This window comes from Delphinapterus leucas, chromosome 11 (genome assembly GCF_059928025.1).
Source record: "Delphinapterus leucas isolate spDelLeu-1000000601 "Yukka" chromosome 11, BTC_Dleu_Yukka2, whole genome shotgun sequence".
NCBI lineage: Eukaryota > Metazoa > Chordata > Mammalia > Artiodactyla > Monodontidae > Delphinapterus > Delphinapterus leucas.
This window is the reverse complement of record NC_143139.1, coordinates 95,641,723-95,669,093: the sequence shown is the minus strand read 5'-3', so window position 1 is coordinate 95,669,093 and position 27,371 is coordinate 95,641,723. Positions and strand designations below refer to the sequence as shown.

General features: G+C 40.7%; 1 protein-coding gene across 1 annotated transcript; it reads right to left on the bottom strand.

Moving 5' to 3' along the window:
* WBP2NL (WBP2 N-terminal like) lies at positions 1-26,717 on the bottom strand. The gene is made up of 6 exons (XM_022597007.3): positions 26,656-26,717; positions 14,677-14,785; positions 14,278-14,419; positions 14,018-14,110; positions 9,437-9,547; positions 1-396 (listed from the first exon to the last, which is right to left on the bottom strand). Exons 1-6 carry the CDS (start codon positions 26,715-26,717, stop codon positions 8-10), a joined length of 906 nt encoding a protein of 301 aa, XP_022452715.2. The 3' UTR covers positions 1-7.
* Between the last annotated feature and the right edge of the window lie 654 nt (positions 26,718-27,371).

The following is a 27,371-nucleotide window of genomic DNA, read 5'->3' as shown; positions in this document are numbered from 1 at the left end:
TCAATGTTTACTTCTTAGAAGGTGGTAAATGAGCCTGAGAAGATGAGGTAGATGGAAGAGAAGCCTCCGGCTGGGCTGCCACAGATTTGTGAGAGGCAGCTCTATTTCCAGCAGGTGGAGCTTCATATGCTGGAGGTGGGGCTTCATTTCCAGCAGGTGGGGCTCCATACCCTGCAGGCAGGGCTTCATATGGCACTGGTGGGGTTCCATATCCCACAGGTGGGGCTCCATATCCCCCACGCGGGGCTTCGTATCCCACAGGTGGGGCTACGTATTCCCCAGGAGGGGCTCCATATCCCCCAAGCGGAGCTCCATATCCTGCAGGTGATGCTCCATATCCTGCTGGTGGGGCTCTGTATCCTGGTGGTGGGGGTCTGTAGACCACAACTGGGTATGCTGAGAAGGAAAAATATCAGTTAGTCATTTTTTAGAGTAGACAAGGAATAAGTAAGAAGGAGGTAGAAGATAAAAAATAATACTGGGGCTTCCCTGGTGGCGCAGTGGTTAAGAATCCACCTGCGGGCTTCCCTGGTGGCGCAGCGGTTGAGAGGCCGCCTGCCGATGCAGGGGACATGGGTTCGTGCCCTGGTACGGGAAGATCCTACGTGCCGCAGAGCGGCTGGGCCCATAAGCCATGGCCTCTGAGCCTGTGCGTCTGGAGCCTGTGCTCCGCGATGGGAGAGGCCACAACAGTGAGAGGCCCGTGTACCGAAAAAAAAAACAAAAACAAAAACAAAAGAATCCGCCTGCTAATGCAGGGGACACGGGTTCAAGCCCTGGTCTGGGAAGATCCCACATGCCACGGAGCAACTAAGCCCGTGCGCCACAACTACTGAGCCTGTGCTCTAGAGCCTGTGAGCCACAACTACTGAGCCCACATGCCACAACTACTGAAGCCCATGCGCCTAGGGCCTGTGCCCTGCAACAAGAGAAGCCACCGCAATGAGAAGCCCCTGCACTGCACGAAGAGTAGTCCCTGCTCGCTGCAACTAGAGAAAAGCCCTTGCGTGGCAATGAAGACCCAATGTAGGCAAAAATAAATAAATAATTAAAATTTAAAAAAAAAAAAAAATAATACTGAAGCAAACTGACACAGGAAGAGAATTCAGGCAGAACAATGCAGAAGCCATACTCTTCAGCCATCACCAGCTGAAGGCTTTATCATTTCTTGTTGTGGAAGAATTCAAATCAACATGAAAACAACCCTATAGTTATATTTCTACATTACTTATAGTTGTACCCAGATACACACTTAATAAAGTTTGTTTTGATGATAAAAAAGTAATAAATGCTCAATGAGGAATATGTATTTGAGAAATAGAGAAGAGATAAAATTTTAAAAGTCATGAATAATTCCATAATCAAAAACTTAATATTTTGGTGCATTTATTGGTAGGATCTCTGTTAATCTTTTTTATACGATCATGATTATAACAACCATACAATTTTTAAAAAATCTGGCTCTTTTTACTTGACATTATGAGAAAGTTCTTTATATTATTAATGTATTTCATAAATTAAAAGCTGGACTATATTTTATCATGCTGATAAGTGCTACTTATGATAAGTGCTCCCTGGTTGTTGGAGAGCATGTTGCTTCCAAATTTCCAATTAATATTATAATAAACATGAGTTTTATTTATTTCCTTGGCTACATTCCCTAAGTGATTTAACTGTATCAGTGTGAATGGGCAACTGTCAAGTTACTTTTCCATAATCCATATTTATGTTTAAGCTATGTAGAAAACACATTAAAAGAACTGTCTTAAAGATGCTCAAAGAACTAAAGGAAAATGTGGAGAAAGTCAAGAAAATTATACATGAACGAAATAGAAATATCAATAAAGAGATAGAAAACCTAACAAGAAAAGAAACAAACAAAAAATTCTGGAGTTGAAAAGTACAATAACTGAAATGAAAAATTCACTAGAGGAATTTACATTCAGATTTGAATAGGCAAAAGAAAGAATCGGTAAACATGACTACAGGACAATAAAAATTGTTGATACTGAGGAACAGAAAGAAAAAGACTGAAGAAAAGTGATCAGAGCCCAAGGGACCAGTGGGACACTACCAAGCAGACCAGCATACACATTGTGGAAGTTCCAGAAAAAGAAGAGAGAGAGAAAGATGTAGAGAAAATATTTGAAGAAATAATGGCTGAAGACTTCCCAAATCTGATGAAAGACATGAATATAAACATCAAAGAAGCTCAATAAACTCCAAGTAAGATGAACTCAAAGAGATCCACACTGAGACACACTATAGTCAAACTTTCAAAAGCCAAAGATAAAGAGAGAATCTTGACAGCAGCAAGAGAGAAGTGAATAATCACATACAAGAGATCCTCAATAAGAAAGTCAGCAGATTTCTCACCAGAAACGTTGGAGGCTAGAAATAAACTGTCCAACAAGAATCCTATATCTGGCCAAACTCCTGTGAGAGTGAGAAAGAAATTAAGATGTTTCCAGATAAACAAAAGCTGAGGGAGTTCATTACTACTAGACTTGCCCTGCAAGAAATGCTTAAGGGAGTCCTACAAGGTGAAATGAAAGGACACTAGACAGTAATCTGAAACCATATGAAGAAATAAAGATTTCAATAAAGGTAAATCATTGAGCAATTATAAAAGCTAATATTATTATAACAATGGTTTGTAATTCCATTTTTGTTTTCTACATAACTAAAGAGACTAATGCATTTAAAAGAATTATTAGGTTATGTTTTGGGGGGCACAATGTATAAAGATGAATTTTGTGACATCAACTGAAAGGGGTGAAGACAGAAGGGCTGTAAAGGTACAGAGTATTTGTATGTTACTGAAGTTAAGACAGTAAAAATTCAAATTAGTGTTATAACTTTAGGATGCTAGATGTAACCCCCATGGTAGCCACACACACACACACACACACACACACACACACACACACAAACACACAGAACAGCTATGAAATATAAACAAAAGGAAATGAGAGTAGTGGGAGTCAAGATGGCCATGTGGGAAGACATGGAGTTAGTGTCTCCCCACAACTAGGGCACCTGCCAGCCTCTGGTGGGGGACTCTGATGCCCAAGGAGACAGGAGGAACCCCAAAGTGAACCAGTTGGTCATAGGGGGACTGAGGGGGGAGGAGAAGTGGAGGCCAGACAGGATCAGCGCCCCTGAGGTTGGGGAGATCAGGAGAAGCATGTGGGAGGGACTCTCTGGGAAGAGCAGGAGAGGAGTGGAGGGTGATTGCCTGGCCCACTCAGGCCGGGGAGCCTGCTGAGCTCCCAGACCGGTACCCACCCCATCCAGGCCACGTGGGTCCTGGGGGCATAGAAGGGAAGTCAGAGAGATCAGGAGTCAAAATCAACTAAACACAAAAGAAGACAGTAATGCAGGAAATGAGGGTCAAAAAAGCTATAACGCATATAGAAACCAAATAGTGAAATGACAGAAGTAAGGCCCCCATCATCAGTAATTACTTTAAATGTAAGTGGATTAAATTCCCCAATCAAAAGACAGAGATTGGTAGAATGAATAAAAACTCATGATTCAACTGCATGCTGTGTGTATAAGAGACTTATTCTAGATACAAAGACATAAATAAATTGAAAGTAAAAGGTTGGAAAAAGATATTCCACGTAAATAGTAACCAAAAGAGAGCAAAAGTGGCTATACTAATATCTGACTAAATAGACTTTACATCAAAAAGATTACGAGATAAAGAAGGAAATTACATATTAATAAAATGTTCAGTACAGCAAAAGGATATAACAATTATAAACATTTACACACCTAATGACAGACCATCACATATATGAAGCAAAAACTGACAGAATTGAAGGAAGAAATAGACAGTACTACAATAATAGTTGTAGACTTCAATATCCTTCACTCACAATGATGGCTAGAACAACCAGACAGAAGATAAATAAGGAAATAGAGGACATAAAAAATACAACAAACCAACTGGATCTAACAGACAAATATATGACACTCTACCCAACAACAATAGAATACACATTCCTTTCAAGTATACATGGTACATTTTTCAGAATAGAACATATATTAGGCAACAAAGTAAGTCTGGATAGATTTTAAAAGATAGATGTCATACAAAGTAGCTTCTCTGACCACAAAGGGATGAATTTACAAATCAACAACAGAAGTAAAACTGGAAAAATTATAAATTTGTGGAAATTAAACACCGCACTCTTAAACCACAAATGGATCAAAGAAGAACTCACAAGGGAGGTTATAAAATACTTAGAGATGAATGAAAATGAAAACACAACATACCGGGACTTCCCTGGTGGTCCAGTGGCTAAGACTCGGTGCTCCCAATGCAGGGGACCCGGGTTTGATCCCTGGTCAGGGAATTAGATCCCACATGCCACAACTAAGAGTTTGCATGCCACAACTAAAAGATCCCACATGCCACAACCAAGACCTGCTGAAGCCAAATAAATAAATAAATTTTTTGAGCTTTTTTTTGTTTTTAATTATTATTATTTTTTTTTATTTTTATTTTTTGCAGTACGTGGGCCTCTCACTGTTGTGCCTCTCCTATTGCGGAGCACAGGCTCCGGACGCGCAGGCCCAGCGGCCATGGCTCACAGGCCCAGCTGCTCTGTGGCATGTGGGATCTTCCCGGACCGGGGCACAAACCCGCATCCCCTGCATCGGCAGGCGGACTCTCAACCACTGCACCACCAGGGAAGCCCCTAATTTATATTTTATACAGCAGGTTCTTATTAGTTATCTATTTTATACATATTTGTGTATATATGTCAATCCCAATCTCCCAATTCATCCCACCACCACCCCACATAATAAATAAATATTTAAAACAAACAAACAAAAAACACCATATACCAAAGCTCAAAGGATGCAGCAAAAGCAACGCTAAGGGGGAAATTTATAGCTAAAAACACAGTAAAAAACAAAAAAGATCCTAAGTCAACAACCTAACCTAAAAACTTAAAGAACTAAGAAAAGAAGAACAAACTAAATCCAAAGCTAGCAGAAGGAAGGAAATAATAACAATTAGAACATAGATAAATGAAAAAGAGAATAGAAAAACAATAGAGAAAATCAGTGCAGCCAAAAGCTGGTTCTTTGAAAAGATCAACAAAATTGAGAAACCTTTAGCTAGACTGACCAAGAAAAAAAGAGAAGATTCAAATTATTAAAATTAGAAATGGAAGTGGGTACATTACTACTGATTCTACAGAGATAAGAAGGGTTATAATACGCTACTATGAACAACTGTATGTTAGCAAATTGGATAGCCCAGAAGAAATGGATAAATTCCTAGAAGCCTAAAACCAATAACACTAAATCATGAAGGAATAGAAAACCTGTAGAGACCTAGTAAGGAGACTGAATCAATAATTTAAAAAATCTCCCAACAAAGAAAACACCTGGACCTGATTGTTTCACTGCTGAATTCTACTAAACACATAAAGAACTAATACCAATCCTTCTCAAACTTTTCCAAAAAATTGAAGATGAGGGAACATTTCCTAACTCATTTTATTACCTATTGTGAATAATGCTTCCATGAACATGGTATACAAATGTCTCTTAGACCCTGCTTTCTATTCTTTTGGTATATACCCAGAAGTGGAATTGCTGGGTCATTAAAAATGTTTTTAGGAACCTCCATACTATTTTTCACAGTGGCTGTCCCATTTTATATTCCCACCAACAGTACATAAGCATTCCAATTTCTCCACATACTTGCCAACATTTGTTGTTTACTGTTTTTTATTTTTTGATAGCAGCCATCCTAATGGGCAAGAAATGAAAACTTATGTTCTCACAAAAACCTGTACCAAAACCTGCAACCAACCCAGATATACTTGAGCTGCTGAATGGTTAAACAAACTGTTGTACATCTATACCATGAACTATTACTCAACAAAAAGAAGGAACAAATTATTGATACATGCAAGAACCTGGGTGAATCTTGAGGAATAATGCTGAGTGAAAAAAGTCTATCCCAAAAGCTTACATACTACATGATTCCATTTATATAACAATCTTGAAATGTCAAAATTATAGAAATGGAGAACAGATTAGTGGTTGCCGTGCGTTAAAGAGGAGGGGGAGGAAGGGAAGTAGGTGTAGCTATAAAAAGACAAACAGAAGTGATCCTTGTGGTAATGTAAATGTTCTGCATTTTTATTGTATCCATGTCAATACCCTGGTTGTGATATTATACTATAGTTCTGCAAAATGTTACCAGTGGGAGAAACTAGGTAAAAGGTATAAAGAATATCTCAGTATTATTTCCAAAAACGTATGGGAATCTACAATTATCTCAAAATAAAAAGTTTAATTAAAAAACCATAATTATAGCAATAAACAATCCAAAAAGGAAATTAAGAAAACAATTACATTTACGATAGCATCCAAAAGAATAAAATACCTAGGAATAAATGTAACCAAGGAGGTAAAAGACTTGTGCTTTGGGACTTCTCTGGTGGTGCATTGAGAAGACTCCACGCTCCCAATGCAGGAGGCCCAGCTTCGATCCCTGGTCAGGGAACTAGATCCCACATGCATACCGCAACTAAGAGTTCGCATGCCACAACTGAGGATCCTGCATGCTGCAACTAACACCCAGCGCAACCAAATAAATAAATATATTTTTAAAAAGACTTGTGCATTGAAAACTACAAAACATTACTGAGATAAATTAAAGAAGACCTACATAAATAAAAAGAGTTCCTATGTTCATGGGTTAGAAGACAATATTAAATTAAGATAGCAATTCCCCCATAACTGATCTACAAATTAAATGCAATCCCTATCAAAATTCTAATGGTCTTTTTGCAGAAATGTAAAAGTTGATTCTCAAATTCATATGGAGCTATAAGGGACCATGGATGGCCAAAACAATATTGAAAAAGAAATACAAAATAGGAGGACTCACACTTCCCTATTTTGAAACTTACTACAAAGTTACAGTAATCAAAACAATGTGGTACTGGCATAGGATAGACTCATATACCAATGGGAATAGAACTGAGAGTCCAGAAATAAACCTAAACATCTATTACCAATTGATTTTCAACAAGGGTGCCAAGACCACCCAGTGGGGAAAGAATAGTGTCTTCAACAAATGATTCCTGGACAACGGGATAAGCACATGCAAAAGAACAGAGCTGGACCCTAACCTTACTCCATATACAAAAATTAACTCATAGAGACTTCCCTGGTGGTCCAGTGGTTAAGACTCCATGCTCCCAATGCAGGGGGCCCGGGTTCGATCTCTGGTCAGGGAACTAGATCCTGCATGCCGCAACTAAAAGATCTTGCATGCCGCAATGAAGATCTTGCATGCAGCAACAAAGATCCCATGTGCCACAACTAAGACCCAGTGCAGCCAAATAAATAAATATTCTTTAAAATTAAAAAAAAATAACTCGTAACAAATCAATAACTGAAATATAAGAGCCAAAATTATAAAACTCTTAGATGAAAACATAGGGGTAGATCTTCATGACATTGGACTTGGCAATGGATTCTTAATTTGATACCAAAAGCACAAGTAACAAGAGAAAAAAATAGATAAATTCATCAAAAATTAAAACTTTTGTGCATCAAAGGATATTCTCAAGATGTAAAAGATGACCTACAGAATGGGCAACATATTTGCAAGTCCCATATCTGATAAGGATATCCAGAATATATAAAGAACTCTTACAACTCAAACAATGAAAAGACAAACTACCCAAGTTAAAAATGGGCAAGGACTAGAATAGATATATCTCCAAAGAAGATATGCAAATGGCCAAGAAGCACATGAAAAGATGTTCAATATCATTTATCATCAAGGAAATGCAAATTAAAATTATAATGAGATATCTCCTCACAATCACTAGGATGGCTTTAATATAAACAACAAGCAAAAAAAAGTTAAGTAACAAGCATTGGCAAGGATGTGGAGAAATAGGAACTTGTACATTGCTGGTGAGAATACAAAACAGTGCAGTTGCTGTGGAAAATAGTTTGGTGGTTCCTCAAAAAAGTTAAACATTAAATTACCATATGACCCAATAATTCCAAATGTAGGTATATACCCAAGAGAAATGAAAACTTATGTCCACCTGGAAACCTATATACAAATGTTTGTAGGAGCTATTATTCATAATAACCAACAGGTGGAAACAAGTCAAATGTTCATCAGTGGATGAATGGATAACAAACTATGATACATGCAATGGAATATTAGTCAGTTACAAAAAATGAATAAAGTACTGATAATGCTACAGCTTGGATGAACCTTGAAAATATTATGCTAAGTGAGATAAGCCAAACACAAAGGTCACATGTTGCTTGACTCCTTTTATGTGATATACACAGAATAGGCAAAGCAGATTAGAGGAAACCAAGAGATGTGGGGAGGGGACAATGGGGAATGATTACTTAGTGGGTATGGAGTATTCTTATGGAGTGATGAAAAAGTTTTATTTTGTTTTTTTTGGCCTCGCCACGCAGCATGCGGGATCTTAGTTCCCCGGCCAGGGAGCAAACCTGCGTCCCCTGCAGTGGAAGCGTGGTCTTAACCACTGGACTGCCAGGGAAGTCCTGAAAAACTTTTGAAACTAGAGAGAGCTGACGGTTGTACAACATTGTGAATACGCTAAATACCACTGAATTGTATATTTAAAAATGGTTAATTGTACGTTATGTGAATTTCAACTCAAAAACACTTTTATAAAACTTTAGCAACACTTACTTTTAGATCTTGAATATTAGATTTTAGTAACCCTTAAAAACTAAGGTAACTATTAAGACTATAGATAACTATCCTTCAGCTGTATACAAAACTAAATAAGCCGATGGACATGTACGTCATGCTCCAAGAAGAACCCAAGAGGCAGCCTGCATTTGGGGGTCTGTTGGTAACCTGTTAGGAGACTTTTTGTGGTCCACCAACAGACTGTGGACCGTAGTTGAGAATCACTGATCTATGTCTCCTGGGAACATGACTCAGCAGCTATGGACAGGCACGACGGTTAAAGGAAAGTGTACAGGGCATAAAGCCGAGGACTGGAGTCCTCAGTGAGGTTGAAGGGCATGGCACAAGCATGATGGCTATGCTTGTGTGAAAGGGGAAGGGGGAAGTTGGCAAGAGCACATGTTTCTGCTCAGGCTGTAAGCAGGAAGTGGCTGTTCCCACTGATGGGAGTTGCCCAGCTATGCTCCATATTTGTACATTATAGTTAAAAGTAAACCTGAAGTGGAAGCCTGGTCATTTACTGACTTGCCACTGAGTTTTAGTCTGGAAATGAAGTCATGGACTCAACCATTTTCCAGCCCCCCAAACCTCTGCTGCTTCTTCTGCAGCAGAATTGGAGGCAAGGTAGCAGTGAATAGATCTTTGAGCCCCTGGCATACCTTTCCACCTCCCAGGAAGAACCTCCATGCCATATCTTACCTGGACAAGGCGTCTGTTGGGTGCACATCATGCCCCCTGGTGCAGTAATTATATAGAGTCCTGAAGTGCCGAACCAGTAATTTACACTTCTAAGTGGAATTCCTCTGGCAGCTGAGAAGACAAGTTTGGCAAAATAGGGACTCTTTAATTCTTTTAAGTCGGATGTACAGCAGCTAGCAACCAAATAATTAACAGAGTATTGACCATCACCTTACATGTGTGTCCAACAATGTCCCCAGGATACAAGATTAAAAATATACATTGCCCTTGTCCTCAACTGTATGCTTCTTGAAGGCAGTGATTGTGTATATTTGCCTGTGCTTATTGAAGGCCTAGCATAACACCTACCATGATAGGTATTCAGAAAAAATTTCCAAGTGAGAATTCTATCAAGTTGGCAAGTCCATTAAAGGCCAATGTAATGGCAGTACTAAAGAAAGCACTTCTGTTTGTCTCCCTCTGCCTCTCTCTTAAAAGGACACTTTTGATGGTATTTGGGGTCCAGTTGAATAATCCAGAGTAATCCCCTCATCTCAAGATCCTTAATTATACCTGAGAAGGCTTTTTTTTTTTTTTTTTTTTTTTTTACAAACAAGGTAACATTCACAGATTCTGAGGATTAAGACACAGATTATATCTTTGGGAGCCATTGTCAGCCTGCCACACTAATTTCTGGCCTATGGCATATGACCAGAAGTAATGTACACCGCTTCCAGGCCTGACCCATGAAAACTTCCCAGGTGAGATCTTTACTCTCTTCCCCTCTCTGCTCACTACCCAAAGAGGTCTTGGAAGCCATGTGTTAACAATGGCAGAGACTCTATTACCCTGGGTCCCTGAAGGGCTATGTGGAACAGAGCCCCCTTTCACCCCTGCTGATTGGCCTTTATATAAGCAGTAATATCCATTATTTTAAGCCATTGATAATTTGGGGTTTATCTGTTTCAATAGCTAGCATTATCTTAACTAATTCACTCTGAATCTAAAGTTGTCATCCTTCCCTGTTACCCTCCCTTTCAATATTCTATTAGTATCCCCTTTCAGAATAAGTCATTATTTTATTCACTTACATGTTTGCTTATTTCTTATATGACTCTCACTAGACCATAAGTTTAACAAAAGCAGGGACTATGTACTTATGTCTCGTTCACTGTTGTGTTCCCAATTGTCGCTCCTAGTGTTTGGCACACAATAGGTACTCAACACATGTTTGTTAAAAACTTAAATCGAAGAGCCCTGACAAAGCAACTCTGCTGAGGGGAAAGGAATCTTTCCTGGTCATATAATCAGCTCATGATGCATGATGGGTGTTTAATTAATTCCAAAGGCCTCAAGGAAGCCCATTCACAAGACCTGACTCTTGCCAGGGGAGTAGGCATAGGCTTCCATACCTAAACCATGACATAATCAGACCCAGAGCAGTTTCAGACATTGGGCCAAGTTCATATAAGTTGCCTAAATCCTTTCCAAGTGGCTGCGCAATGGCTGAGACACTGACCTTCCTTTGCAGGCCAAGAAGCAGAACTTAATGAGAGCACAAAGAGAATCCCCTGAAGTTGCCTGACCCTTATCTCATAATCCTAAAAATAAGCCCCCTCAGTACTGTGAGGCCAAAAATAAGAGTGAATTCAAGACTGAGAATGCAATTGTCCCGAGTTCCCCAGACATCTGTAGCAAAGGGGAACTGGATTTCCAAGTGTCCCCTGACCCGGATTCTTCATAGCTACACTCCCTCTGTCTGTAGGACACTCTGTTATCCAATGTCAGGCTTCCAGATGCTGTCTGCCCTCTGGACCATGAAGAGCTGCCAGTTGGGTACAGCTTGTGAACTCCTTGGCCTTTATATATTTGCACTGTATTTTTAACAGTAACTGCAACAAATTTTCTTACTCCTCAATTTTCTCTAACATGGTTCTTCATCACCCCTCTTCTCCAGCAGTTCACTGAAATCTCTTGATAATTATGCCAAAAACCTCAAATTTCCTCCTGCAATGCACATTTTTCAGTCTTCATTTTACCAAACATCTCTCCAGCAGCTGACAGATGACTACCCAGTAATGCTTGAACCTTTCTCCTCCCTTGACTTCCAGGATAATGAACTCACTTGATTCTTCTCTCACCTCTCAATCAGCCCCTTCTCAATCTCCACTGAAGGTCACCCCTCCCTACCTATCCTTTAAATGTTGAGGACCCTTGGCATACCATCCTTAATTCACTGAATGAGCCCATCATTCACATGGCTTCAGAGATGACCGATGTGCTGAGGATTTCCAAATCAGTGTCTTGATACAGTGCATCTTTGGAGCTCCAAGCTGCATGTCTACTGCCTCTAGCAGCTTGTGTACCTCACACTTAATATGGTGCAGGGGTTAAGAGTGTAGGCTCAAAAGGACACAACATCTTTTATACAGTATTCCTGCCAAAATACATGACCTGAATATAATCATGAGGAAACAGACAAACACAAATTAAGGGATATTCTACGAAACAATAAGGCTGTATTCTTTTTAAAATGTCAGGGTCATGAAAGACAAAAAGAAAGGCTGAGTGCAGACTAAAGGAGACCAAAGAAATAGGACAACTGAATTCAATATGTGATCTGGGATTAGATCCTGGATTGGAAAAAAAAATGCTATTAGAATTAGGAATAGTAATGGTCAATCATTTGAATTTGAATAATCAATAGTATTGTTTCAATGTTAAATTTTCTGATTTAATGAGCACACTGAGGTTAGATGAGAGAATGCCCTTGTTCTTAGGAGGTACACACTCAAATATTTAGAAATGAAGGAAATGATCTTTGTGACTTACTCCCAAATAGTTCAAACAAAAGCAGGAAAAAAAAAAAAGAATAACATAAAGCAAACGTGGGGACTTCTCTGCTGGCGCAGTGGTTAAGAATCCGCCTACCAACGCAGGGGACATGGGTTCGAGCCCTGGTCTGGGAAGATCCCACATGCCGCGGAGCAACTAAGCCCACGCGCCACAACTGAGCCCGCATGCCTAGAGCCCGTGTTCTGCAACAAGAGAAGCCACCGCAATGAGAAGCCTGCGCACCGCAACGAAGAGTAGCCCCCACTCACCGCAACTAGAGAAAGCCCGCGCGCAGCATCGAAGACCCAACGCAGCCAAAAATAAATAAATAAATAAATTTATTATTTTTAAAAAAGCAAATGTGGGAAAATGTTAATAATGGGTTAATCTAGATGAAAGGCCATGTGAGTTCATTGTAATATTCTTAAAACTTTCTATAGATCTTATTTTTTTTCAAAATGAAAAGTTTAAAGAGAGAGAGTATGTTTAAGGTTCAAATTCCAGCTCCACCACTTGCTAACTGCATAGCCTTGAGAAATTATATAACCATCACTGACTCAGTTTCCCTAGCTATACATTGGGGATAATGATAGAACCTACATCATAAGTTTTTGTGAGGATTAAATAAATTAACACATGTAAAGGCCTTGGAACACTGCCTAGTATATGATAAGCATTCAATAAATGTTAGCTAGTATTAATTACTATGTCTAAAGTTGAACTCAATTCCTCTCCAATTTAGACTACCGCTTATAATAATTTTTTTTTTTTTTGGCCACGTGGCTAGCGGGATCTTAGCTCCCTGACTAGGGATGGAACCCGGGCCAATCCCCAACCACTGAAAGCATCGAGTCCTAACCACTGGACCGCCAGGGAATTCCCTAGACTATCTCTTATACACTTGACTATGGTCTATAGCATCATGATCCAGTCAGTCTTCTAAGGTAGAAAATTCACTACATTCGTCTGTGTGTCCCCAGAACTTTGCCCATGCCTCTATTACAGCACATGCCATAAGATAGGATAATATATTTGCATATGTCTATCTCTACTGGACTGTGTTTGTCTCAACTAGACTGGAGTTGGGGGTGGAGAAGGCAAGGGAGAAAGGGGAAGAGCATTCCAGACAGAGCAAATAGCATGAAGGCTCAGAGATGGGAGAGCAAGGCACAAAGAAACCCAGTTGGATTGGAGTACAAAAGGTGAGAGAATAAGGGATATAAAGTGAGGCTAGATTGAATTAAAATATAACATAAAAAGATTATTTGTATCCTCTGGTACATCCATTAGATCAGTGCTGCAGGGCTTGATGGTACCTCTTCCCATGCTTTAGTCCCATGGAAGATGGGAATTAAACCTAAGAGAAGCAAAGGCAAAGTCAGAAAGGAGAGAAGACAAAAAGCCATGCCAGAGGAAGAAGAGCCAAGGCCACGCTACCGAAAACAAGACTACTCAGTGATACATGAGACCGGCACTTAAATGGACAAAAGACTATCAGGTATAATTAGCTGTTCAGGTGTCTGACGGTAAGCTCCCATTAGACTGCAAACTCCTTCAGGACAGGGAGGGACTAAATCTTGTGTTCCTAGCACGTAGTATGTTACTTGGCACATAGTCAGTAGGCTCAGGAAATGCCCGCTGAATACATGTGCAAACATCAACCGCCTGACCACAGAGGCCAGAAGTCTTCACTAGCTAACAGTCTCACTTCAATTACACAGGCCCCCAAACCCCAAAGCGCTTGATAATTTTATAAGCATCGCTCACCAGCAGAGGCAGCTTTCATCAGCAGCTGGGCAAATTCAATGGCACCTCCTTTTCTGAAGGATAATTTAAAAATAGCCTGTCCTTCCCAGCCACCTGGTGGAAGAAATGGCACACACTCACTAAGAGGCTGGCATGCTGTAACAGAAGGACTGCCACAAACACTAAGAGAAGCACTACCCAATGAAGCAGGGGCCAAGTCTGAATCTTAAACCTTCTGGAAGCTTTTGAGAAAAAATACACTTCTGAGGGGGGACACTTACCATCCGGAGCTGCCTGAATGGTTCCTTTAATGTAGTTGGGGGCAAAGATTGGTTGTTGAATGGTGCAATTACTCATCAGACCAAATGGCATCATAAAAGAAAGCATGGGGTCACTGACTAAGTGTGAAGTCACGAAGATCACCTAAGAGAGAAAAGAAACTTTGGAAAAGGAATGCAGTTTATCCATGGATTGAGACATATAAGAGCAATTCTGAAGTTAAGGCTGCTTTGGCATTCTGGCCTAATTGAGAAGCATGACCAATTTTCTTCCATCACACTTCAACATGGAAAATCTCAAAGGAGAAACGGTTTAAAATACTTTGAAAGTCAATGTTTAACCTCTCTCCATTTTAAGGAAAAATGTAGAGTTAATCAGATCAAAGTAGAAGCAGAAATTACCCGGTATGAAGTGAGAAACAATGTTCCTCTTTTTGTACCATTAAAGAGATCATATCCCACTGGTTGCTGTAGGAAGGAGAGGTCCACATCCTGACTCTGCTTCAAGACACTGCAGAAAAGACAGGGCAGACAGCACACAATTTAGAATCTATATAAAATTATACAAACAGAGCTAGTAGCATAGTTTCTAGCCTGGAGGGAGATTTTAATAAAAGTTACTTGCTGCTGCTACGCTACTACTATTTTATTAAAATAGATAGGAATTCAAATGATCTTATTCTGACAATTCACACTTATTCGTCTTCTTTATCATTGGGTTCTTTTTAAAAAAAAATTAGTTCCCCCACTCTTTTATTAATTAATTAATTAATTAATTATTTTTGGCTGCGTTGGGTCTTAGCTGTGGCACTCGTTATCTTTCATTGTGGCTCACAGGCTCTTCACTGCGGCACGAGGGCTCTCTAGTTGAGGCTCATGGATTTAGTTGCCCCACAGCATGTGGGATCTTAGTTCCCCAACCAGGGATCGAACCCCCCTTCAACTTCATTGGAAGGTGGATTCTTTACCACTGGACCACCAGGGAAGTCCCACTGGGTTCTTCTTTCTTATCAAACCTAATTCTATTCTTAATGTATATTCATTAATTCTCCTACTTCTTGTGCAGTTGGTATAAAGCACTCTGTTAACGGAAATGTTTCTTGGACTCTGGTAAAGAATGTTAGGCACACGCAGAGTGCTCCCGAACCCTCTGACATGTTCCCTCTGTCTGTCATGTTCTCCCTGCACTCCTAACCTGAAAAACTTGGGCTCATCCTATTCTTACTCATAGAATCCTACTGAGTTTTTTCCCTTTCTTAGCAATTTATATATATAAATTATAAATATATAAGTGGGTGCTACTAAATATTGAAAGAATGAGTGAATGAAAACATGAATATAGGTAATAATGCAAGAAATATATGACATACATCACATAAATGGAACAAAAATATCATGGCAGTTTGGTGGAAGGAGAGATTAGCTCTTGGTTGAAGTAATTAGGAATGACTTTACAGAAAGGTTGACATTTGAGCTGATTCTTTTTTTTTTTAGGCCATGCCGTGCAGCATGCAGGATCTTACCTTCCCAACCAGGGATCCCCTGCATTGGGAGTGCAGAGTCTTAACCACTGGACCACCAGGGAAGTCCCATTGAGCCAATTCTTAAGAGATGAATAGTGTTTCAGTAGGCAGAAGTGAGGGTAGGGGAAAATCCTGATGGGGAGCAAACAGCATTAATGGAGGTATGCAGTGGAAAGAAAACTGCGTACTTGGGAGCAGCCTACCTGTGTGGAGTCATCAAAACAGCATGGAAGCGAGACTGGGAGGAATAGTGAGATAAAGCTGGAATCATGCTGGGACTAGAGCTTGGAGACATCATTCAATAGGCAAGGCAGAACTGTGACTTGCAGCTGTCTCAGCAGGGAAGTCACATGATCAAGGAAGTGGTGGTATGTCAGAGGGATCCATTTAAGAGTTCCTAAAAATGTTCCGATATGAGGTAATAAGAACTGGAACTAGGATGGTGGTGTATGGATAAAAAGGGCTTTTTAAGAGACTATGAAAAAATAGGATGTCAGCAAAAATGGTGGAATAAGGAACTCTAAATGTCAGCCTAGAGCTCTAGAATCTAATCAAAAGTTTATAGCAACCAGGGGAATGTTTAATCAAGAAAAAAATAGTTGAATGTCAATAAGGGAGTTTTGTGCACTTTAACTTACCCTAGTACTATCCTCCACTCCCCAGTTTGGCAACAGCCTTGACAACAACCACCCATATTCTCAGTATAGGTGCCCACTCCTGGGGGGAGGAGAACAGACCTTATTGTGGTTGTCTGTTTTGACCTGTCCAGTGGCTTCCTGGAGGACTAGCTCTAAGGGCATGTGCCTACCTCAGAACTCTCTTAGGACTTAGGCAGCTACCTAGGGCACATTTGTCAAAAACATTTCAAGGCAAATGTGTTAGAGCTGCTATCTGGGGCAAAGAATGACATTTTGGGCTAACAATAAGAAAACTGAAAAGTGAGGAAGGAAAGACTGGGAAATGAGATACTTTGAGGAATAAAGGCTTTGAAAACCTCTGACATGTTCATGGGAATCTAGAAAGCACCACACATACATTTTCAGGGCTGAGTTCATGCTCAGAAGAACCTGAGAAGGCCCCAAAACTGTTACCTCTGGTTGACAGTGAGGCTCTGCTCAAGCAGGCAGTGAAAGCTAAGACAGAGTTTTAAACTGCCTAGCTGAGTGATAAAGACAGGCTCCAACACACACACACACACACACACACACACACGCCATCTGCAAAGGCTGGGATTTTGTTGTTGTTGTTCCAAACATACAAGTAAACTGTCAAATCACTAGCTAGCCTCTAAATTAACATAAAAGAGGCCACACATGTCATTAGCCACACATAACAAAGAATATAGACTTTACAACATTAGTTCACGGGGCTTCCCTGGTGGCGCAGTGGTTGAGAGTCCGCCTGCTGATGCAGGGGACATGGGTTCGTGCCCCAGTCCGGGAAGATCCCACATGCCGCGGAGCAGCTGGGCCTGTGAGCTATGGCCGCTGAGCCTGCGCATCCGGAGCCTGTGCTCCGCAACGGGAGAGGCCACAACAGTGAGAGGCCCGCATACCGCAAAAAAAAAAAAAAAATTAGTTCAGAAAAATCATTAAACAATAACTACAACATGCAACAACACCCTGTGGAAGAGGGAGAGTCTGATTTCCAGAGTTGCCACATTATAATTTTTAAAAATGTCCAGTTTTCAACAAAAGAAAAACATGAGGCATGCAAAGAAACAAGAAAGTATGGGACTTCCCTAGTGGTGCAGTGGTTAAGAATCTGCCTGCCAATGCAGCGGACGTGGGTTCAAGCCCTGGTCCGGGAAGATCCCACATGCCACAGAGCAACTAAGCCCGTGCGCCACAACTACTGAGCAGGCACTCTAGAGCCCACGAGCCACAACTACTGAAGCCCGTGAGCCACAACTACTGAAGCCCATGTGCCTAGAGCCCATGCTCCGCAAAAAGAGAAGCCACTACAATGAGAAGCCTGCACACTGCAACGAAGAGTAGCCCCTGCTCAACTCAACTAGAGAAAGCCGGCACGCAGCAATGAAGACCCAAAGCAGCCATAAATAAATAAATAAATAAATTTATTTTAAAAAATTAATTGAAACTGCCCCTTAGGAAGCCAAGAAATTAGATTCACTAGACAAAGACTCTAAATAAACTATTTAAAATATATTCAAAAAGTTAAAAGAAACAATGACTTAATAACTTAAGGAAAAGGATGAAAACAATGTCTCATCGTGTAGAAAATACAAAAATAAAAAGATAGAAATTATAAAAAGGAACCAAACAGAAATTCTGGAGTTGAAGACTATAATAACTGATATAAAAAGTTCAGTAGTGGGGGACTTAATGGCATATTTCAGCAGGCAGAAGAATCAGTGAACTTGAAGATGGGTCAATTGAGATGAATAGTTACTACCTGAGTAACAGAAAGAAAAAAGAATGAAGAAAAAGGAACAGAGTCTAACAGACCTGTGGAACACAATCAAACATATCAACATATGTATTATGCGACTGGCAGAAGGAGAGGAGAGGAAAAAAGGGGGAATAAAGAATTTTTGAACAAATGATGTCCACAATTTTCCGAAATTTAATGAAATACATGAATCTACACATCCAAGCTCAACAAACTCCAAGTAGGATAAACTCAAAGAGATCCACACTGAGACACATTGCAATCAAACTGTTGAAAGCCAAATACAGAGAATCTTGAAAGCAGCAAGAGAAGAAAATTATCATGCACAAGGAATCCTCAGTAAGACAAACAGCTAACTTCTCACCAGAAAATATGGAGGTAATGGGATGAAATATTCAAAGTGCTAAAAGGAAAAAAAAATTGTCAACCAAGAATTCTAAATCTGGCCAAACTATCCTTCAAAAATTAAGGAAAAATTAAAACATTACCAAGTGAACAAAAACTGACAGAGTTTATCACTACTAGATCTGAACTATAAGAAATGTTAAAGGAAGTCCTTCTGCCTGAAATAAAAAGACACTGGACAGTAAATGAAATCAACACAAAGAAATAAAGAACACTGGGAAAGATAATTACATAGGTAAATTAAAAATCAATATTAATGAATTTTGGGTTTGTTCATTTCATTTCATCCTATATGATTTAAAACACAATTGCATAAAACAATAATTATAAATATATAATGATGAGCACACAATGTATAAAGATGTAATTTGTGACAATCACAATATAAGAGGGCAGAGCTATGTAGGAGTAAAGTTTTTGCATATAATTAAAACTAAGTTGGTATTAATTTGAACTAGATTGTTATAAATTAAGATGTTAAACATAATCTGTGGGGCAACCACAAAGAAGATAACTAAAATACATGCAGCAAAGGAAATGAAGAGAGATAAAGATGGTACACTAAGAAATATCTGTTAAACACAAAAAAGCACTCATGGAGGAATTGAGGAACAAAAATGATATAAGAAATATAGAAAACAAATAGCAAAAGAGCAGAAGTTAAATTCTTCCTTATCAATAATTACATTAAATTAAATGGATTAAAGTCTCCAATTAAAAGGCAGAGAATGGTAGAATATATTTTTTTAAAACATATTACTGCTATAGACTGTCTACAAAAACTCACTTGAGATCTAAAGACACAAATAGGTCGAAAGTAAAAGGATGGAAAAAGATACTCCATGAAACAGTAACCAAAAGAGAGCTGAAGTGGCTATACTAATATCAGAAAAACATAGACTTATTTATCTCTTGTAAAAATAAAATACAGTGTGTGTGAAAACAAATTATTACAAGACAAAGAGGAATCTTCTATAATAATAAAAGGGTTAATCATCAAAAAGATACAACAATGATAAGCATGGATACATCTAACAAAATTCAACAAGACCTAACATATAAGGACACTCCCCCCACAAAGGTAGAATACACATTCTTCTCAAGTGCACATGGAACAGTCTCTAGGATAGACCATATGTTGGGCCACAAAACAAATCTCACGAAATTTATGAAGACTGCAATCATACAAAATATCTTTTACGACTACAATGGAATGAAATTAGAAAACAATAACTGAAGGATATCTGACAAAGTAACAAATATATGGAAATTAAACATCACATTCTTCTTTTTTTTTTTTTTGCAGTATGCGGGCCTCTCACTGTTGTGGCCTCTCCCGTTGCGGAGCACAGGCTCCGGACGCGCAGGCTCAGTAGCCATGGCTCACGGGCCCAGCCGCTCCGTGGCATGTGGGATCTTCCCGGACCAGGGCACGAATCCGCGTCCCCTGCATCGGCAGGCGGACTCTCAACCACTGAGCCACCAGGGAAGCCCTAAACATCACATTCTTAAACAACCAATGGGTCAAAGAAGAAATCATAAGTGAAATTAGAAAATACTTCGATCTAAATGAAAGCAAAAGCATACATACCAAAATTATTTAGATGCAGCAAAAGCAGTGCTTAAGAGTGAAATTTATAGCTTTTAATGCCTACATTTTTTAAAAGAGAGATTTCAAATTAATAATCTAACTTTCCACCTAAGGGAACTAGAAAAACAAAAGCAAATGAAACCCAAAGCTAGCAGTAGGGAGGAAATAATAAAGATTACAATGCAGATAAATGAAATAAAGAATAGAAAAATAGAATCAATGAAACCAAAGTTATTTCACTGTGAAGATCAACAAAATGTACCAATCTTTAGCTAAACTGACCAAGGACAAAAGAAAATTCAAATTACTAAAACTGTGGATGAAAGTGGGGATGTTGGGCTTCCCTGGTAGCGCAGTGGTTAAGAATCCACCTGCCAGGGCTTCCCTGGTGGCGCAGTGGTTGAGAGTCCGCCTGCCGATGCAGGGGACACGGGTTTGTGCCCTGGTCCGGGAAGATCCCGCATGCCGCAGAGCAGCTGGGCCCATGGGCCATGGCCGCTGGGCCTGCGCGTCCGGAGCCTGTACTCCACAACGGGAGAGGCCACAACAGTGAGAGGCCCGCATATCGCAAAAAAAAAAAAAAAAGAATCCACCTGCCAATGCAGGGGACATGGGTTCAAGCCCTGGTCCAGGAAGATCCCACATGCCGCAGAGCAACTAAGCCTGTGTGCCACAACTACTGAGCCTGCAAGCCACACTACTGAAGCCCACTTGCCTAGAGCCTGTGCTCTTCCACAAGAGAAGCCACTGCAATGAGAAGGCTGTGCACCTCAACAGAGAGCAGCCCCCGCTCACTGCAACTAGAGAAAGCCTGCGTGCAGCAACAAAGACCCAACACAGCCAAAAATAAATAAATAACATTTTAAAAAAAGCAAGAAAGTGGGGATGTTATCACAGACCTTACAGAGATTTAAAATAAGATTATAAGAGAATATATGAACAATTGTATGGCAACAAATTAGATAACATAGATAAAATGGGTAAATTCCTAGAAAAAACTACTGAAATTGACTAAAGGAAGAAAATTGGAATAGACCTATAACAGGTAGAGACTGAATCAGTAGTCAAAAAACTTCCAATAAGAAAAAACAGAAAAATACTCATGTAAAAAATCCTCAAAAAAAAATACTAGTAAACTGAATATAACAACACATTAAGAGGATTATACACCATGACCAACTGGGATTTATCCCTGGAATGCAAAGATAGTTTAAGATATGAAAGTCAATCAATAAAATAAAAATAGAACTACCTTATGATCCAGCAATCCCACTTCTGGGTATATATCCAAAGGAAATGAAAATAGGATAGCAAACAAGTATCTGTACTCCCATGTTCATTGAAGCATTATTCATAATAGCCAAGATATGGAAACCATGTAAGTGTCCATTAATGAATGAACAGATAAAGAAGATGTGAGATAGATAGATATATATGGACAGAGGGAGAGAGAGAGAGAGAGAGAGAGAGAGAGCCACACAGAGAAAGACAATACTGCATGGAATCACTTATATGTGGAATCTTTAAAAAGTCAAACTCAAAGAAACAGAGAAGTAGGGTGTTGCCAGAGGCAAGGGGCCAGGGTGGGGGGCTGTGGAGAGAATAGGGACAGGTTAGGAAAAGGATCAAACTTAATATAAATTTTTTTAAAAACAGATTTTTTTTAAGAAAATCAATCAATGTAATATACCACAGTGACAAAATGAAGTACAAAAAACCACATGATCATCTCAACTGATGCAGAAAAAGCATTTGACAAAATTTTACACTCTTTCATGATAAACACACTCAACAAACTACGAATCATAGGAAACTACCCCAAAATAATAAAAGCCATTTATGAAAAACCTACAGCTAACATCACACTCAATGGTGAGAGATGAAAGCATTTCTTCTAAGATCTGGAAAAAGGTAAGGATGCCCACTCTCACCACTTCTATGGTAAAACGATCTCCAACAAGGGTGCTATGACCACTCAATGGGGAAAGAACAGTCTCTTCAACAAATGATGTTGGAAAAACTAGATATCCACATGCAAAAGAATGAAGTTGGACCTTTAACTTACACCATCTTAAAAATTCGACTCAAAATGGATTAAAGAACCAAACGTAAGCTCTAACACTACAAAACTTCTGGAAGAAAACATAGGTGAAAATTTTCATGACACTGGACTTGGCAACAATTTCTTGCATATGACACCAAAAGCACAGGCAACAAAAGCAAAAGTAGACAAATGGGACTATATCAGACTTGAAAACTTTTGTGCATCAAAGGACACAATCAACAGAGTGAAATGTCAACCTATAGAATGGGGGAAAATATTTGCAAACCATAAGAGGTTAATATCCAGAATATGTAAAGAACTCGTACAACTCAACAACACCAAAAAAAAACCAAACCGATTTAAAAATGGACAAAGGACTTAAATAAACATTTCTCCAAAGATGATATATAAATGGCTAAAAAATATGAAAAGATGTTCAACATTATTAATCATCAAAGGAATGCAAATCAAAACCATGAATGAGATATCACCTCACACCTATTAGGATGGCTACTATTGAAAAAAGAAAAGTGTTGCCTAGGATGTCGATAAATTGGAACTCTTGTGCACTCTTGGTGGGATTGTAAAATGGTGCAACAACTATGGAACAGTATGGAGTCTCCTCAAAAATTAAAAATAGAACTACTCCATAATCCAGCAACCCCACTTCTGGGTATATATCGAAAAGAATTGAAGGCAGGGTCTCAAAGAGATATTTGCACACTCACGTTCATAGCAGCACTATTCATAACAGCCAAGAGGTGGAAGCAACATAAAAGTCTATCAATGAATGAATGGAGAAACAAAATGTGTTATATGAGTAAAATGGAATATTATTCAGCCTTAAAAAGGAAGGAAATCTTGTCACATGTTACAACATGGGTGAATCTTGAGGACATTATGCTAAGTGAAATAACCCAGACAAAGACTAATACTATATGATCTCACCTACATGTGGAATCTAAAAAAAAAATTCAAATTCACAGAAGCAGAGAGTAGAACAGTGGTTATTGGGGGCTGATGGGATGGGGGAAATGGGGAGATGTTGTATTAAATATATACAATTTTTATGTTTTTAGTGGCTAAGATGGTAAATTTTGTTATGTGCTTTTTACCACACAAAAAATGAACAACTGGGATTTCCCTGGTGGCGCAGTGGTTAAGAATCTGCCTGCCAATGCAGGGGACACGAGTTCGATCCCTGGTCCAAGAACATCCCACATGCCGTGGAGCAACTAAGCCCATGGGCCACAACTACTGAGCCCACGTGCCACGACTACTGAAGCCCGCACACATAGAGCCCATGCTCTGCAACAAGAGAAGCCACCGCAATGAGAAGGCTGAACACTGCAACGAAGAGTAGACCCTGCTTGCCACAACCAGAGAAAGCCCACAAGCAGAAACAAAGACCCAACACAGCCAAAAATAAATAAATAAATACATAAATAAATATATTTATTAAAAAATGAACAACTTAGCAAAAAAATGGAGAACATTTATGAACCAAGAAAATTTACCAAATACATATAGTCAATAACCATAAGACAAAAATAATTTCACTAGCAATTAAGCTTTAAAAAAAGATATCAGTATTCAGATTCCATGATCAGACTGGCAGAGCTATCAAAGATTAACACAGGGTGTTGGCATTGGGCACTCAAAGTATTAAAAGGAATGTAATTTGATATAATTCTGTAGGGTAATTTTGCAATAAATATATTTCTGTGTATAAATATATTAAATATAAAATATTTTTAATATTTTGACAAGATCTTTCATATTAAAAATATTTTTAAAAAAATTTTTTTAAAAGTCTGTGTCCTCTGATCCCACGATTCCACTTTCAGGAATATATCTGAAAGAAAGATTCTGACAGGTGGGCAAAGATACATCTTTAAAAAGTTCACTGCAGCAATGTTTATAGCAATGACAAATTAAAATCAGACTATCTGGGACTTCCCTGGTGGCGCACTGGTTAAGAATCCGCCTGCCAATGCAGGGGACACAGGTTCCAGCCCTGGTCTAGAAGATCCCACATGCTGTGGAACAACCAAGCCCATGCACCACAACTACTGAACCTGCATTCTACAGCCTGCGAGCCACAACTACTGAGCCTGCGTGCCACAACTACTGAAGCCCGCATGCCTAGAGCCCATGCTCCGCAATAAGAGAAACCACCGCAATGAGAAGCCTGCACACTGCAACGAAGGGTAGCCCCCACTCGCCGCAACTAGAGAAAGCCTGTGCGCAGCAACGAAGACCCAATGCAGACAAAAAAAAAAAAAAAGAAAGAATATATCCTCCTTTTAAAAAAAAAAAAAAATCAGACTATCCCAGATACGGGCTGGAGCAAATATGTATGTATACTGCAGTACAAGACATTGAAAATAATGATGTAGGTACCGACACTGGAAAGCATCCCCAATACATTGGTAAATGAGAAAAACAAGTTACAAAGCAGTCTGACAGGGGAAGGTGTGTATATTTCCACAGGGGAAAGTACAGAAGGATACATACCAAAATGTAAAAAGCACTGGATGTAGGAATTAGGGGTAATTTAAAATTTTTCCCAATTTTTCTACATGGTTTTACCTGCACACATTTTTTAATATGGATTTAAAAAAAAACAAAACTCAATGTCTTCCCTTTTTACCAGTAGAGTCTGGCCCACACATTTATGACTTTTCAGCTGGGATCAGAAAAAAATCTCCACACAACACAGCCAAGCTGTGATGAATTTCTCAACTGTGTATTGTGAATAGTCCAGAGAAGTCAAAATATAACCAATCTTCTCCCTCTCAAGCTATTTCTTTAAAGTGGTTTTTATCCAGGAAGCCAGAGCACCTACAGAGACTTCTTTGCTGAGAAGAAAGAAGAGAAGCAGTCCTTTTCCTTTGGGCAGCCAGAGTAGAGAAGTGAATGCATAGTACCTAAGTTCAGAGCTCTCCCACATGCACTGGCCATGTGATTTTAAGCAAATTACTTCTCTTTCAGTTTTCCCACCTGTGAAATGAGGAAACTAGTACTGATCCTTATTGCAGATAGAGCAGTTATAACTATAAGGCCCTTGCACAGTGCTCGGCTATGGTTAACCATTCAAGAGCACGCAAGGGACCCCACAAAGGTAATCAAAGGACCATAAAATCAGTATATGTTACAACTTTTTAAAACCATGCGTCATTCCCTGCCTCCAGCACACAAACAGAAAAGCAGACAGACAAACTCGTAGCCTGAATGAGAAGACACCCGAACACCAGATTAGAAGTGGCTTCAAGGCACAGAGCCACAGGCACACAGGTCAGTGTTCTCTAGGCCAGTGTGCACGCGGTCAGAATGGTGGGCAATCATCTCCTACTACAAAACTGAACAAACAGCAGCGGTCCTTCAGGGGCAAGGGAGAACCTGCCGCCTTGACGGTGCGTATAAATCTGTCAAGAAAATATTCTGGGGAAGGAAGCATAGAAAAAAGATCTGGACATCAGCGTTTGGTACTGACTTAAATGGTCTTCCTGACAGATGCATTCAAAGCGACCTAGGTGTGCTCTGCCTCACCTGAGCACAGCCCTGGGTTTCAGAGTCTCACTGCTAGGCGAGCGCAAAGGAAAACGAGGGCAAACCGGAGCAGAGAGGAGCACCTTTAAGAAGTGCCGGAGAGCTGGAGCAGGCCTCTGGAAAAATGGGGGCGGGGGATGAAGGAGGGGAGTGGGGCAGAGTCGAGGTGTTAGGTGGGGAGGTGAAAATGGGCAGCTCCGGGCTGAGCCTGACAGAGGCGAGAGGAGAGGGGCGAGCGGTGGTCACCGCTAGCACCACACAGAGCGATCGGTGCAAACCCCAAGGCCGCCATGGGAGGGAGGCAAGAGAGCGTCATTCTTCCTAGACGCGTCTTCTTCCTGTCCTGATCTTTAGAAAAAAGTAAGACCAGTCATCTCCTTGGTTGGGGCGAAGACGAGAGAGGGCTTTTCGAAGTTCTGAGAGTGAGGAGAGGCCCCTGACAGTTCGGGATCCTTCCAGAAAGATTCCAAGGACACTCATGCCTCTTCTACCTCCCAGAAGCCTGGCACCTTGTTCCCGTCACTCTACAAAGGTAGCGCACTAACAGCAGCCGCAAGCGACCCGGAGGGTCGGTGCGACTCCCCACTCCCACCACTGCACTTCCACCTTTCTTCTGAGGCAGCACGCGCCTCGCTCCCTGAGCACGCGCCCTTCACACGTGCAACGGCCCCCGCTGCCGCCTTCACATTCCGAACACCCGTGAGGCAGCAAGCGCCCTAGCGTCGGGGCGGAGCCACGCCCGCTGCGCACGCGGAAAAGGCGGGAAAGTCTGATGCGCTGAGAGTTTGCGAGCCGCCAGTTCCCCGTGCATCTGCTGCCTCCTCTGACCGCTCCGCAGGCTTCCTTTCACGCACCTTTCGCCGAAGGGGATGAGGGCCCCGCGACGGTTCTCGGTGTGGCTCTGGTTCACTGCCATCCTGCCCCAGGGCCGCTCCTGCCGCCCCACAGATGGGAAGGGGCGGGGCCTGCGCCAAGCTGTTGGGTGGGGCTCTGAAGGGGAGGGCGGAGATTATGGCGTAAGGGACTGAAGCGGCTGGTCACGTGAGGGGCCTTGGTCAGAGGACCAGGCGGAGTCAAGGTCGAGACAGCCCTGATGGGGAAGGGGGAGGGTCCAGGGAGTTGACTCCACCCCCGCAGCGCAGAGGAGTGAGTGATGAGTGGCCTCCTCGACAGCGATTCGCCGTCTTGGCCCCTATGTGGCTGCCCCGCTGCCCACGGGTATGAACTTGAATTGGTCCTGTTGGGAATCAAAATTAAAAGTGGAATTTTCCTACGCCCTCCCTGGCCTGAGTCAGGAAGCTGTTGCCCTTTGGAGAAAGGGTCCAGAACGATTCCTTACTTCTCCTAAGGCAAGCAGAACTTACTTCCACCAAAGAAAGCCTGGGATCAGAGCCGATTTCTTGCGAGGCAGCATCCAGGAAAGGGTGCGTTGCTGGGTCAGAAAGTCAAAGGGGGAATTTCGACCCTGTGTGAGTCTGTTCCAGCTCCAAGATGGAGAGAGCCTTTTGTCTCTGTGGCACGCATCATACCTGCCCTGCTTCCTCCAAAGGGTGACTGTGAAGATCAGGTG